At 49.7% G+C, this 13247-nt stretch overlaps 4 protein-coding genes across 4 annotated transcripts; 2 read left to right on the top strand and 2 right to left on the bottom strand.

Annotated features, from left to right (window-relative positions):
• Nucleotides 1-2693: 2693 nt before the first annotated feature.
• On the bottom strand, nucleotides 2694-5091 carry FTJAE_6335 (zinc finger transcription factor; the record flags this gene model as incomplete). Its single annotated transcript, XM_037352936.1, has 3 exons — nucleotides 2694-3019; nucleotides 3125-4811; nucleotides 4873-5091. 3 exons carry the CDS (start codon nucleotides 5089-5091, stop codon nucleotides 2694-2696), a joined length of 2232 nt encoding a protein of 743 aa, XP_037206548.1.
• A 2405-nt stretch (nucleotides 5092-7496) lies between these two features.
• On the top strand, nucleotides 7497-8983 carry FTJAE_6334 (aldehyde dehydrogenase; the record flags this gene model as incomplete). The annotated part of the gene is made up of 2 exons (XM_037352935.1): nucleotides 7497-7948; nucleotides 8002-8983. The coding sequence occupies 2 exons, from the start codon at nucleotides 7497-7499 to the stop codon at nucleotides 8981-8983; spliced, it is 1434 nt and encodes a 477-aa protein (XP_037206547.1).
• Nucleotides 8984-9448: 465 nt separating this feature from the next.
• On the top strand, nucleotides 9449-9792 carry FTJAE_6333 (mitochondrial import inner membrane translocase subunit TIM10; the record flags this gene model as incomplete). Its single annotated transcript, XM_037352934.1, has 2 exons — nucleotides 9449-9546; nucleotides 9603-9792. The coding sequence occupies 2 exons, from the start codon at nucleotides 9449-9451 to the stop codon at nucleotides 9790-9792; spliced, it is 288 nt and encodes a 95-aa protein (XP_037206546.1).
• A 423-nt stretch (nucleotides 9793-10215) lies between these two features.
• FTJAE_6332 (SIN3 binding STB2) lies at nucleotides 10216-12963 on the bottom strand (the record flags this gene model as incomplete). Its single annotated transcript, XM_037352933.1, has 2 exons — nucleotides 10216-12673; nucleotides 12725-12963. The coding sequence occupies 2 exons, from the start codon at nucleotides 12961-12963 to the stop codon at nucleotides 10216-10218; spliced, it is 2697 nt and encodes an 898-aa protein (XP_037206545.1).
• Nucleotides 12964-13247: the final 284 nt, after the last annotated feature.

Here is a 13247-nt window from a genome sequence, read left to right as displayed (position 1 = left end):
TGGAACTGGGCTGGGCTGGGCTCAGAATTGCTCTGCTACAGGCTGGAAGACTTATCCTAGCGCAGATCGATGGCGAGTTTCATGAGCGGACACAGGGCGCAAGTACTGGATGGGGCTGGAGGGGGGCGTGTTGTTGGTTGTTGGTTGTGCCTCTGTTGGTCGTGTTTTCTCAGAGTCAGAGCAAGAGTCAGAAGAGAATGACCACCAGGGATCAAATTCGACGTGGCTCTTCATCCCAGTGTCCCCACTACTGTCCTGAAGAGTAAGTGGCTCGTCTTCCGTTCAGATACTGATACTGATACTGATAGTGGTTTCGATCTCCAGATGCCCCTGTTTCTCGTCTATGAATGCTCACTGCGCCAACTTGGCTCAGGCCGCTACCCTCAGCATCCTTGCAATGGAAATCAATAGAGAAGTCAAGATTGGAAAAGAATATCCGGAGCCGGCACTGCTCAGTTTCTAGAACGTTGGCTTGAGCATGGCTCGCATTGCTTGCTTTACATGGCCTCCTGAGAGTGCCTCGTCGAACTGAATTCGAAACAAATAACAACGGCATCGTTGAGAGTAAGTTTTCAACCAACTCTTGTCGTCTGGGGGGCGCTTAATCCAGGTATTTGGTTTGTCTTCTGCCGCGCACCAAGGCCCCCAGCCCGTTTCCGTTTCATGCGGCCATGGGTCTGCAGAACAGGCCAAACAGGGCATTGCCGGCCTGAAAATGCGGCCATACACTTTACCTGACGACATAGGTCATACAATCTCTGCTGCGAGGCGTTATTCCAACCCTATAGTTGATGAACGGATTGCCTGATTGCCGAGACTTTCTAAGCTTTGTGGAGAGACTCGATGTACTACCCTGGCAAGGCGTTTTCGGGACAATGCAATGTTCCGAATCACGAAGGCGGGCAAGGAATGCATTCGTCTTGGCTCTCTGAGGCATGGCCGTTACTGACTCCAAGGGTTTGTCACTCGTGAAATTCATCGTCAAGCCAGTGTCTATTCAACCGATATTAGCTACTATTGACTTGATGTCATCGACGCCTAAAACGGTCTCTTTTGCATTCTCGAAGCCAAATTGTATCTTTTAACCGTCAAGAATATCACTGAAAACGCCACGGCAACTTCATTTCCGATGGATGAGGAATTCGGAAATAAAGAGAAGGCAAACGGCTGTGGCGTAGGTTGTTCTATTGTTCGTTGCTCTCCACCGGAAGCCGAATCAGGCTCATCATCACGCAACCGACAATAGACTCGTCGACGCCGGGAAACGCCAAATTTGACACAGATTCTTGGCAGGGCTCAGGGATTCTACAATGGCATTCACTGTCTTCTACTGTATCGCCACACTAGCTCGATGGAGGGGCAGATGCGACTGACGGCTGCGAATCAACTCCAAGAGCCAGGGTCTTGGGTTGATGAGCTGCATGCATTTTCGGCGATTGCCTCTCAAGGCTGACATCGGTGAGTCGAGTCATATATCGGTTCAAAGTTAATTAAATTGATCTACAGGTGCTGTTTGTTTGAAACATTGCGGCAGGCAGAGGCAGAAGTGCAGCTCCAGTTCCCATCCTCATGCTTCATTGAACCCAGTTATGGTGCCCCATGTGTATGGTTCAGAGATTGAGTAATTGATCAAGGGGCACATAATGGTACGTGCCATTGAGGGGAGAACGACAGAATGCTCCGATCCCTGTCTTCGCTCGCCCTGGACCTGGACCTGGTTGTTGCTGTCTGTCGCTTGTCAACGTCAATGTCACCATAACTTCAATTAGACTCGGCTCACGGATCAAGTCCCCGCGTCTCCGTTCCCCTGCAACCTCGCCTTCGCCATGGTATCTATATACGTTATAAATGTGAAATGGCATGGGTCAGAGACGACTTCTAACTCGCTTAGCCAAATGCCTCGGCCTATGATTGATGGGGGGATGTATTTCTGCCTGGGACATATCCATTGGGCTATCAGGTCTCTGGTCGAGATTTTGCCAAAGTTGCAAAAGTGCCTCCGAGCTTGTCTGGATACACGAGAACGGAAACTGTACAAACTGGTAAAAAAAAAAATGTGAACCAGTATAGTCTTGGCTTTGCTGATCCTAATATTCATCAAAGAAGTCACTTACTCTTACTATGGGTCAAAACGAGCTAACTTTGAGGTGCGATACAGTATATCTTGGATGACGAGGTCATATTCTAGTGATCTTTTATAGAACCAATACTTTTTTCGCTTTATATGGCTTGGGCAGCAACATAACTATCCCTTTCAAGTACATGGGCATCGAGAATGATGATTATTGCTTGTCTTTATTGAACTCTGAACATCTCGTCATACTGCATAATTACACGTAGACTGTCTTTTACCACTTCCAACTTTCATTTTATTCCTCAACAAGCTCATCCCGACGTGGAATTGCAATAGTTGAGTAGATCCTCCCTGGCTCAACAGTCTCAAGATTAATCACGATGCAAAGAGTACAAAACCCAAGACCAGAAAAGGAAACCGAAACCGTGCGCAGACCTGATGTCAGCAGAGAAGCAGACTCGCTTCAGTGGGAGAAAAAAGGAATAGACCTTGTTGCTGGGTTATGATGCTCCGTTACAGTGCCGAAACTCACGCCAGTTTAAAAAGGAAAAATTGCTCTCGAGACCATGCATGTCTAATGCACCTCTCACTCATAGTACCAATGTTGTTGATCACGTTCCTAGGCGCCTTCCAAGGGAGGCACGTATGAGTAGTTAAAGTCAAGTAGGCCGTCCAACATCCAGTGCTGGGGGTCGAAGAAGTCGTAGTTGGCCGCATCTCCGTAACTGACACCAGCCATCATACTATGGGCTGACGAAACAGCTGAGAGTGCTGTGGCTCCCGGTGTCAGGGCGCCGTTCGGGTTGGGGTTGCTGTTGTGAGTGTTGTTGGTGCTGAGCAGACTCGAAGGCGGGAGGGTGTGAGACGGTACGAGGGTGCTGTCCATGTGTGTTGATGATGCTGAAGACTCATTAGCCGAATCTGGATTTGTCGGTTGTTTGGCAGCTGTTGTCTGTATTAGCATTCTTGCAATATTTGCACAAGACAAATCAAGACATGCTCTACTCAGGGGCCTTCACCAAAACATAGGGAGAAAAGGGGATCACCTACAGTCTATAGTACCTCGCCCCGATGCCTGGAAGTCCTCTCTCCACCTCCAGACTGAATCGAATACAAGGCTCATACTGTGACGGCATCGAACCTTGAGCTGGAGGCTATCGTCCATCTGGATCGGCGAGTTGTCGTTACTGTTGAAGTTATGTTGATTGTGTTCGAGTCGAGCGCCGTTCCACATCTGCACCATGAGTTCAGCCAAGCGCCACTGAAGATCATTGTTAACAACACTGGTAGCCCGGATAGCCCGGATCGTCTGATGGAAGAGCGTTCGACCTCGCTGGAAGTCTATAGTCTTCGAAAAGAACGACCTCATGAGCTTGAGAAGGGCAAAGCCAGCTGCAACCATCATCTGTCCGATGTAGTTACTACAGTGAAGAAGTAAGTGCCCGCCAACGCCGTCCCGAGGACTAGTTGCTTGATCGACTTCGAGAATTTCGTCGAGAAAAGCGGTAGTGGCGCGCCATAGGCCCATCAGATCATCCATATAACCTGGGGTCTTACTGGAATCGAAGAAACCGGCCAAGCGCATGTGAAGAGCCGCCGCCCGGAGATGCAAAGAGACAATGGGGCCCAGCCCTTGTGAAAGGATAGAAGCATTCAGCTCTGCGTAATCTCGACGGTAGACACGCATCAGCATTGCCCGGTGTTCATCTCCTGCAACGCCACGGGGATCGCTAGCGTTGCTATACATCTCCTTCGATACCTTGTCACAGAATCTCTCAATCTGTAGCCGCGCCTCTAAATCTCGCGATAGTTGGAAAGCACTCTCTTCTCCAGCTCGTGAGGCCAGAGTCCAGTCATAAAGGGTTGACGCTGGCTGGCCGTAGCCAGTCCCAACAGACTGCGCAACAATGTTGCAAACAGCCCATGTTGTCACACGGTCATTGAGTTGTTCCTTGTTCAGCTCAACTGACACCCTAGAAAAGTCTTGGATGTTATTGGGCCGGTGCAGGCCTATTCCAGTAGCCGTTTTCATCATCACTCCACACAAAATGTGCGTAGGGTCGGACGAAGTCGTACTTGTGGGCAGCGGCCATGTGCACAGCAGGCACATGGCCTTGACCACGTAGTAGTTACTCGGGACTTCTCCTATCGTTGACCACAAGAAACGTGTCAGAGGTCCCGAGAGACTGCTGAGCAGATCGTTTGTGCTTGGTGGATTATATCGTCGAGCAGCGACAGAGATAATGGACCAGAACAGGAGGGGATGTTGTTGGTAGAAGAGATCAGGTGCCTGTGAAGGGTTGAGGAAAGGTAGAAATTGATGATAGAAAGCCCAGAACTGTCGGAAAAGGTTGTTGACATCTTCTTCCGTTAGCTTGACATTTTCCAGGTCGTGTGAATATCGTGGCATGTTGTAGTTTCCGCCGCGCTTAAGATGAAGTAGGGACGAGACAGCTTCGTCAGAACCCATTAAAGAAGGATTTCGGGTGTGAGTGTGAGTGTACGTAGGATTGCTCGCAGCAATGGGAGAGTCCATATCATCATCGGCTTCTGGAGTGAAGCCTTGGGACTTTGCGTGAGCAAGACTGCGACGCAGTCGATCGATCTCCTTCTCCATCTCGGCGTGCTTAGATCTTTTGCCGACTCTCTTGAAGTTTGATTCAATTTTGCACTCTAGTTTCAGGCGATTGCACCGAGAGCAACTTTGGAAAGGGTCTTGCACCACGTCGCATCGGAGCTATTGGAAAATTCTGGTCAGCACAATGGTATCTTGACTGTCTGTTCTCGGGTTGACTCACCTTTTGCTGTCGACACTCGTTGCAAGCCCTTTTGACGCCAGGCTGGCGCTTCTTCTCCTGCTCGGCATCGTGATCGTCAAGATTGCTGCCTGGGCTACTTTCAATGCCAACCATGCTGCTCCTTTTGCGCTTGTTGGTGCCATTGCTGTTCCCATGGCCATGACCATGACGGGAGCTGACAGGACTCGTAGGACTCATCGAGGCCGCCCCACCAGCCATCATGGAACCGTCCATAGGGACGATACCCTGAGCCGGAGGCCCGGAGGAAGAACGCGACGGGGTGATGCGAGGATGCACCGGCGCCGAGACGGGACACGGGCACGGGCAATCAAAGGATCGGAGGCTTCGAAGAGCAAATACCCGGAGTTCGTTGACCGGCCGGTGCCGGTGTCGGTGTTTGGAGTTTGATATGGATATTTCGGGTCGCGGCGCTGAGTGGGCGCGTCGTGTGTTGGCAAAGACAATGCGCGTGAGCAAAGGCCGACTACGGAGGAGAGGGGTTTGTTTGTTAGGGAGAAGATTGCTTTTCGCTGGTTTCAAGGTGCGAAAAAAGGCGACTCGAATGTGAGTGGCTGATTGACCTGGCCAATTACCAACTTTTTTCACCGTCCTTCCGTGAAAAGAGTAATTCGCTTGACAATCTTAACTGGGAAGGTGTAGCAATGTACAGCAAGGTACAGAAACGGTACTGTTTCACCGTTGTTGCCTCATGCATCGACTTCTGAGCGACCTGACAAACTGGAGACGAGCGGGGCACGCCTAGAAAATTATCCCCTGCGGCGGGGATTGAAGTCTCTGATTGGCGGATCAACCACTGTGTCACGTGAGAACGGTATCACTCAGTCGAGGCCCAGAAAAGGCGTGATCATGATATGGGGAACTCAAAGATATAACAGTTCGATATATTCAAAGAAGAACAAGATTCTGCATGAAGAATTGGAAGTCGGGCAATTTCGTAAAGATGTTTGGGTGGCGATGCAAGACTTCTGATGCTGAGTACCTATGTAATGTGACCATCTCGTATTTAAGAGTTACACGATCTCATCACATGATGCTGACAAGAGTGTAACCAACGGAAAGAAAGAAGAGACAAGAGAGAACTAAGCTTCGGTGCTTTATGATGTTCCTATTTTACTCCTCTGGCTGTGGTATTCACAGATCGGGAAGACTGGCCATGTGCTGAGTAGTACCTAGGTATTTAGTATGGCATTGGATCTGAACCAGCCCTCCACTTCCTTTCATGCATCTGAACCCCAGCGTTTGGACGAAATGTAGATAGACTATTCAACCTCTTTTATGGACCAAAGCACTTCAAATTATCATCCACCATTATGTTAGTGATTTGAAATCACATACCATGGTATTGTCCTTCCAATTGAAGGGTATGAGCTGCTGAGCCAATCAGGCTCAACCACTATATATCTGACTACTCTGAGTGCATCTTGCCAAAAACACATCTCTCTCCCTGCCTTACTTGCGTTAGATAATCATCTTTGCTTTTTTGCGTCAAAACCACTTCTCTTTTTATTCACACATTGTTCTTCATCAACAATCGTAATCGCCCTTCCTCAAACATCTCATCATGTCTGAATCCGACAAGCCTCGTCAGTCGGTCAAGCGTCAGCTCAAACCCGCTCCCCAACGCCCTGGCCAAGATGTGCATTGTCCACGATTCAAATCAGAGGTCCACTTTGTGATTCCAGGATCAATGCCAGATATCGGTGAGTTGATCAGGGCAATAATTAGTCTTGGTGTTGATGAGACACGATTCTGACGCTTTGTGTGTGTAGAAACTCTTCGCATTCGAACAACGGATGTTTCTCAGCCTTTTCTGGATCCAAATTCGTTGCAACAGCCATGATTCCTTTTGTTACTGGACCTGTGTTATTCAAACTTGGCTGATACATAATTGATACCCTTTTACAAATATGTATGAAAGCGTATGTTTCCGAGCTCGACCCTGCATTTCTGTTTCGGGCCGCCCAAGTCATGGACCCTGGCCTGATGCATATGTATCAAAAGCCAGCAATATTTCGAGGCGAGGCGGGAAATACCCGTGAGTGATCGGCTCTTGTTGTTCCTTTCCGAAACCTTGCACGGTCCTTATAAGTGAACATCGTTCAAATATTCCAAATTATCGGAATGACAATGCAATTGGAGTCACTTGCCACGCTAGACAGGCCTCGGACAAGCCTCGGACACGGCTACTTTATCTATTTAGTCAATGCTACTCGTCAAATGGCGATCTCCAATCCAAACCCGGTGAAAGTGCCGAACAACACCACAATTCAGCATCCCCCTCTTATTCCGCGGGTCGCCCACACTCAATATGCGGGGCTGTGGACTAGTGTCTAGGGGATCCTACTCCTCCTTCTGTGCGTCTCTTACCTCTTTCTTCCAAGTGGAGGAGCCGATCCGCATCACTAAGCTATCCCACATGCACTGCTATATGCCAAGGATGCATAGTAAGTAGACTACAATGAATCTAGCAAGCTACCTCCTTCCATGGGCCTTCTCTCGTAGAAACCGCATATATAACCCGTCATCCTGCCCGACTGTCGCCCCATCCAGCTTGACTACAGCATTACCTACTCTGGTCTGAAACTTGATACCCTGTCTTCATCATGGCGACAAAGCTTCATACTGTGCCTTTCCTCATCAATGGCAGCGATCACACCAGTGAAAGGGCCATTGATGTCGTGTCTCCCGCGAGCGGCGAGGTCGTCCACCGCTACCACAGTGCTGACGTCAAGGATGCCAATGCTGCTGTAGAGGCTGCTGCTGAGGCTTTCAAGTCATGGCGCAAGACAAGGCCTAGTGAGCGCCGCGATCTCTTTCTCAAGGCCGCTGAGATTATGGAAAAGCGACGTGATGAGCTCCGAGGGTACTCCATGTCAGAAACTGGCAGTGACGCTACCTGGGCCGATTTCGATATCAGCACAGGCATTAGCCATCTGAAGGAAGTTGCTGGTCGTATAGGAACACTGGAGGGCGCCATTCCCACTGTGTCGGATCCCAACACAACCGCACTCGTCTTGAGAGAGCCTTATGGTGTCGTTGTAGCAATTGCGCCATGGTAGGTTTCTCATACCCGGACGAGTCTCAAAGGTCACTAACATGTCAATCCAGGAACGCCCCTTATATTCTCGGCACAAGATCTGTCGTTTTCCCCATGGCCGCCGGTAACACAGTGGTCTTCAAGGCTAGTGAGGTTTCTCCTCGAACACTCTGGGCCATTGCCGATGTTTTCAGAGAAGCAGGGCTCCCTGATGGTGTCCTTAACGTCATCTTCCACGAGAGAGCCAATGCTGCAGCAGTCACAGCCGCATTGATTGAGCACCCCGAAGTCAAAAAGATCAACTTCACCGGCAGCACACCTGTTGGCCGTATCATCGGTAAGCTTGCAGGCGAGAACCTCAAACCTGTCATTCTGGAGTTGGGTGGAAAGGCCCCAGCTATCGTGTGGGAGGATGCAGACCTCGACCTCGCCGCGCTGCAATGCACCCTTGGTGCGTTCATGAATTCGGGGCAAGTCTGCATGTCTACCGAAAGAATCCTTGTGCACAAGAATGTCAAGGACGAGTTTGAGAAGAAGCTGTCAGCAACTATCGAACAAGTCTTTTCTTCTAAGGCGGACGCACCAATTCTTGTTGCATCGGCTCCTGTTGAAAAGAACAAGGCCTTGATCAAGGATGCCATCTCGAAGGGTGCCTCCCTGGTTCACGGAAACCCTGATGTTGAAGAGTCAAGCAAGACCCGTATGAGACCAATTGTTGTGAGAGACGTCACCACAGAAATGGACATTTATAAGTCAGAGTCCTTTGGCCCTACAGTCTCTCTGATGGCTATTGAGACGGAGGAGGAAGCCATCAAGATCGCCAACGATACAGAGTACGGCTTAAGCTCTGCTGTATTCACATCTGACCTCCAGAGAGGCCTCCGAATTGCTCGCGAGATCGAGACAGGTGCTGTGCATATCAACAATATGAGTATTCATGATGAGAGTGGTCTGCCTCATGGAGGAGCCAAGTCTAGTGGATTTGGCCGTTTTGGTGCATCTGCTGGTCTTGATGAATGGACTCGCACGAAGAACATTACCTTTAGGAATTGAATGATGGAATGATTATAATACCAAATAGCGCAAAATGAAAAAAAATAGTTCATACCGATTGCAATTGGGGTGGGAGTAACTCTGTGATTGTCAAATCAGTGTCATGAGTGAAGATAGTCGATTGAAGCTCCAAACAACAACAACAACAAACATTGATGCGCTAAACTTGTGTACTTACCCTTGGTCTCTAGACATAGTTCAAGAATTTTACAACATTCCTAAAAGAACACAGCAATCCTAAGTATTATAAGACCTTGAGTTCATATGCAATGGGTTCCTTATGCGCCATGGTGCAGGGTAGTCAGAACAATGCATCCTTACATAATCGACCAATCCGCGATAAGTGGAAAATTTCCCGTTATCCAGTCCAAGGCCCCAAAACGCCGTCATAACGCACCCTTTAACCATCACAGCGTCTCAATTATACAAAACCACCCAACCTACACCTCCCCCAACACCGCCAAAATGAGTTTCCTCGGAATGGGTCGACCTCAGCCTACCTCGGAGCAAAAGATTGCTGCCGTCGAGAGCGAGATGCGCATGATGGCCGACACCTACAACCGGTAAGCCTCAGCGCTCACCAAGCACATGTATCGATTACTAAATTGCAATGCCACAGTCTTCAGCAGTCTTGCCAGAAGAAGTGTGTCCCTAACGACTACCGCGAGGGCGAGCTCAACAAGGGCGAGTCCGTCTGCCTCGACCGCTGCACAGCCAAGTTCCTCGACACATCTATGAAGGTTAGCGAGATCATGCAGCAGCAGGGCCAGGCTCTCGGAGGCCAGCAGGGCGGTGGTGGCATGTTCTAAGCGTGATGAGCGACATGCGAACGTTTTACGACCTCAACAAACCATTTAGAGGGCGGACCCCAAATAGATTGGGGCGATGAATTGAAGCTTTGTACGATTATTCAGGAGAATGGATAGATATCGGGTCTGAATCGATATCTGGTGCCTGCATCACGAAATGATGACCGACGGTGCAACGGGAGGTGTTGCTGTATTATACCTGTATATGAAGGAATCAAGGTCAGGCCAGAGATGACACTTTGGTATCTGGATAAGTTATAACTAGATTAAGTTTATTCAATATGACCCTAAAAAATGCCTTGTACCCAGGGGTGTGCTATGCTATGTTTGATATGATATCAATGTCCCGAAACTCCGTGCTGATGATCCTGCAGGGGATTATCACCCCATGAAAACGCTCTTTACCCAACATCAACCCCTGGATTAAGACGGCGACCTTGTAATATCTGGACCCGTCCCGATTCCGGTGACAGTTCTGAACATCCAGTGAAGCCACCCTTCGGTTTCGAGTTCGGCCTTCAAAGCCTCAGCTCTCTTCTCCATGTCCTCCACTTGCCTCTCAAAAGTAACAATACCGTCTTCCACATCGACCACCTTTTGTAATAGAGCATTTATTTCATAATCGAGACGAGCCACGAGCGCCTCAACCTCCTTAAGGCCTTCCAAGAGGTGAGACCGCTCCTCAGCAAGGAGTTCATGAGAAGTTATACGCATGCGCTGGCATGCCTCGTTCAGCTGGTAGTAGAGTGCATGCATTTCATCCTTGTCTTTCGCGTAGCGTTCATCGAGAGCCTCCACAGCACTGATCTTCTCTGTGACCCATGGCTCTATGCGGTGTTTCATTTCCTCCAAGCACTGATTAAAATGCTGAGCTAGGTCATTGAATGCTTCAATATTGGCAAAGCCATCCGCTGCATCCGCGACGTCGATGAGCGGTTCCCACTCCAATACTGCCTCTTCAGCATCGCCAAATGACATTCTTCGTGGCCAGCGATTTTCGTTGAGAACGGTCATGTTCGGACACTGTGATAACTGAATACTGTGTCGTCGCGAGAGGCCCCTTTTGGATAGATCATCGTTGAGTTCTGCATCCAGAACAGGCCCTTGTAGGTCATGCTCATCAACAAGAGATCCAACGGCGGAGGGTGCTTTGGACAATACATCCTTACGCACTTCGACCCCAATATCAAATAACTCCCCATCCTGCTCGCGCTTTTGAGTTTCCACGGGAGCCGAGGCCGGATGCTTAATGTCAACTGTCGAGGTGGACGCAAAGTGCGAAAGCTGTGGGAAACCTGCTCCCCCTTCCGCCTCTGCTCGTTTCATCGCGGCTAGATACTCCTGCGGTTTGTTGTTCCATGTAAAGGCTCTGCCCACTCCTTGCGTCGGCGCTGGCGGTTGTGTTGTTCCTGGAGTGAGCCCCTGGCTTGAACTTCTGGGGCCCGATTCTAAAAAGTCATCTCTTGTTGAAACCGAAGGCCGACTGGTGTGTCCACGTAAGCCTCCCCCAACGACATCCTTGATACGTCCAAAACCAGACCTAGCGTCGTTCATCTTTCCAGCGACACCTTTGAAAATGTTCTTCCGCGAAGCCTCCTTATCACCTGATCCATCAGCGACACTAACGGCGGAACCAGGTGGGTGGCCCGAGTAAACATCAGGAGTCTCATCTAGTCGCTTCGCATCCAGTTCGTTCTCAGCAGGCGCTGAATATACTCGTTTCGGGTTTGGATTTGCTTCCTCCTCTTTCCAAGGTACCGCGCTGCTCAATTCTGGACTGTGATGTGGCAGCTCAGCGACGCTTCTCCGAGGCTTGCCATGCCAGAGCCATTTGGCCCGTTCACCATATGCTAAGCTAGCAAAAGTGCCAATGTCGAGAGTCTCAATATCAGCCAGTCCTCCTTTGTCTTTTCCTGACACCATCCCCATTACAAGCTCACCCCTTTTACCTCCGACTTCTGTCAGCGTTGATTTCACAGCCCTCTGTACACCCCAACTTTCTCCAGCAGCCGCCTTGGCAGTCACAGTGTAGAGCTTGAGAAGAGTTTGACGGTCCAGCCGTCTCGTCTTCTCGAGCTTTTGTGATTTTTGGAAGTGACCGATACCACGCTTAGTGTTTTCGAGGTCAAATACATCCTTTGATACCGGGGCCCCGTACCAATGGAGACGATTTCGAGCACCCATGAACATGCCTAGTAACGCCGCCACCGTACTGGGGCCTAGTATGCCATCGGTAGGCTCAAAATTATAGTGTTCAGCACCAATTTCGATCCACCAGTTGTTGATAGCCATTTCTGTTTTGTCGCAAAGCAGCCCATCAATGTACTGGTGCCCCAGCTTGTCAAACATGTATAATGTGACTTGACAAAGCTTGATAAGTTCGACTACAGCTTGCGGCACAGGTATTCGATCGCTCGTCCTGTAAAGCTGCAGGAACTTGAGCTGCGTTGCTTCAGTTGGATCTGACAGAGTCATTCCTGATCGCCCAGAACATCCTAATCGTTTCAAATCCTCATTGACGATGAAAGAGGAGCGATATTTTCGGATATCACCCTCAGGTACCATAATAACGGTGAGGGCCGAAGGGAAGTTACTCAGATTAGTAACCATAAGCTCTCCAAGTTCAGTCTCCTTGGGCCGCGCATGTGAATCCTGGAGTTGATCAAAGTAGAAGCGTAGCCTTGGAGGCCAAAGACTCTCGTCTATTGGAACAGAGAGCACACCGACGACGACCGAGTGTTTTTCGTCTCCAGTATAAGTGACGATCAGGAGTGTTGGTGGTTTTCGAGAACACGCCCATTGCTCAACCAAGTACGACTCGTATCCGCGTAAAATGCCTCGGCGCTCGACAACGACAACATTGCTGCCTTCTTCGAGATACCTGATGCTGTGTTAGCCTTGGAAGGTTCAGGAGTATTTGTTCGCGACGAACCGAAAGGCGAAAGGGTCGGCAAAGACAAGATTTTTGCGCCTCGGCGAGGGTACATGTTGAGAATCTGCAGCTTCATTGTATGCGGAAACTTCTAACGGAGGGATACCGTTTGGCGGACTTTCTCGCGTTGCGCTGGAGTTGGAGGTGGTCGCTGTACGGGCGACAGACCCCTTGGCGGTGGTGCCTGTCGAGAGTTCATCGTCGACTCGAAGTCGAGGATCTGGAAATCTGAAAGCCATGGTGTCGTCATTGGCCCGTGTATCTGATAGACGCAGTCTCGAGCTTCATCCTCACCCGTGGTGAGCGAGGAGTAGCAAGAGGACGTCTCTAGTAGCTTCGTTTAGGCGCGCGTGTCTTTGGAGGCCTTTTTTCGGGTGTTGAACAGGTCTGAGAGGCAACTAACATTACAGGGCCTTCATGTGATGCAATAGCTCCCAGGTTAGCTCTCGGTACCTGCTTCAAGTACCTATCGCAGACGCAGCCGAAGACTTTACAAGCTAAATGCGGGGCACTAATTCCCTGA

Source organism: Fusarium tjaetaba, assembly GCF_013396195.1.
Source record: "Fusarium tjaetaba strain NRRL 66243 chromosome Unknown NRRL66243_c0000123, whole genome shotgun sequence".
Taxonomy (NCBI): Eukaryota; Fungi; Ascomycota; class Sordariomycetes; order Hypocreales; family Nectriaceae; genus Fusarium; species Fusarium tjaetaba.
The sequence above is the reverse complement of the archived record's forward strand: the minus strand, read 5'-3'. Positions and strand labels throughout refer to the sequence as shown.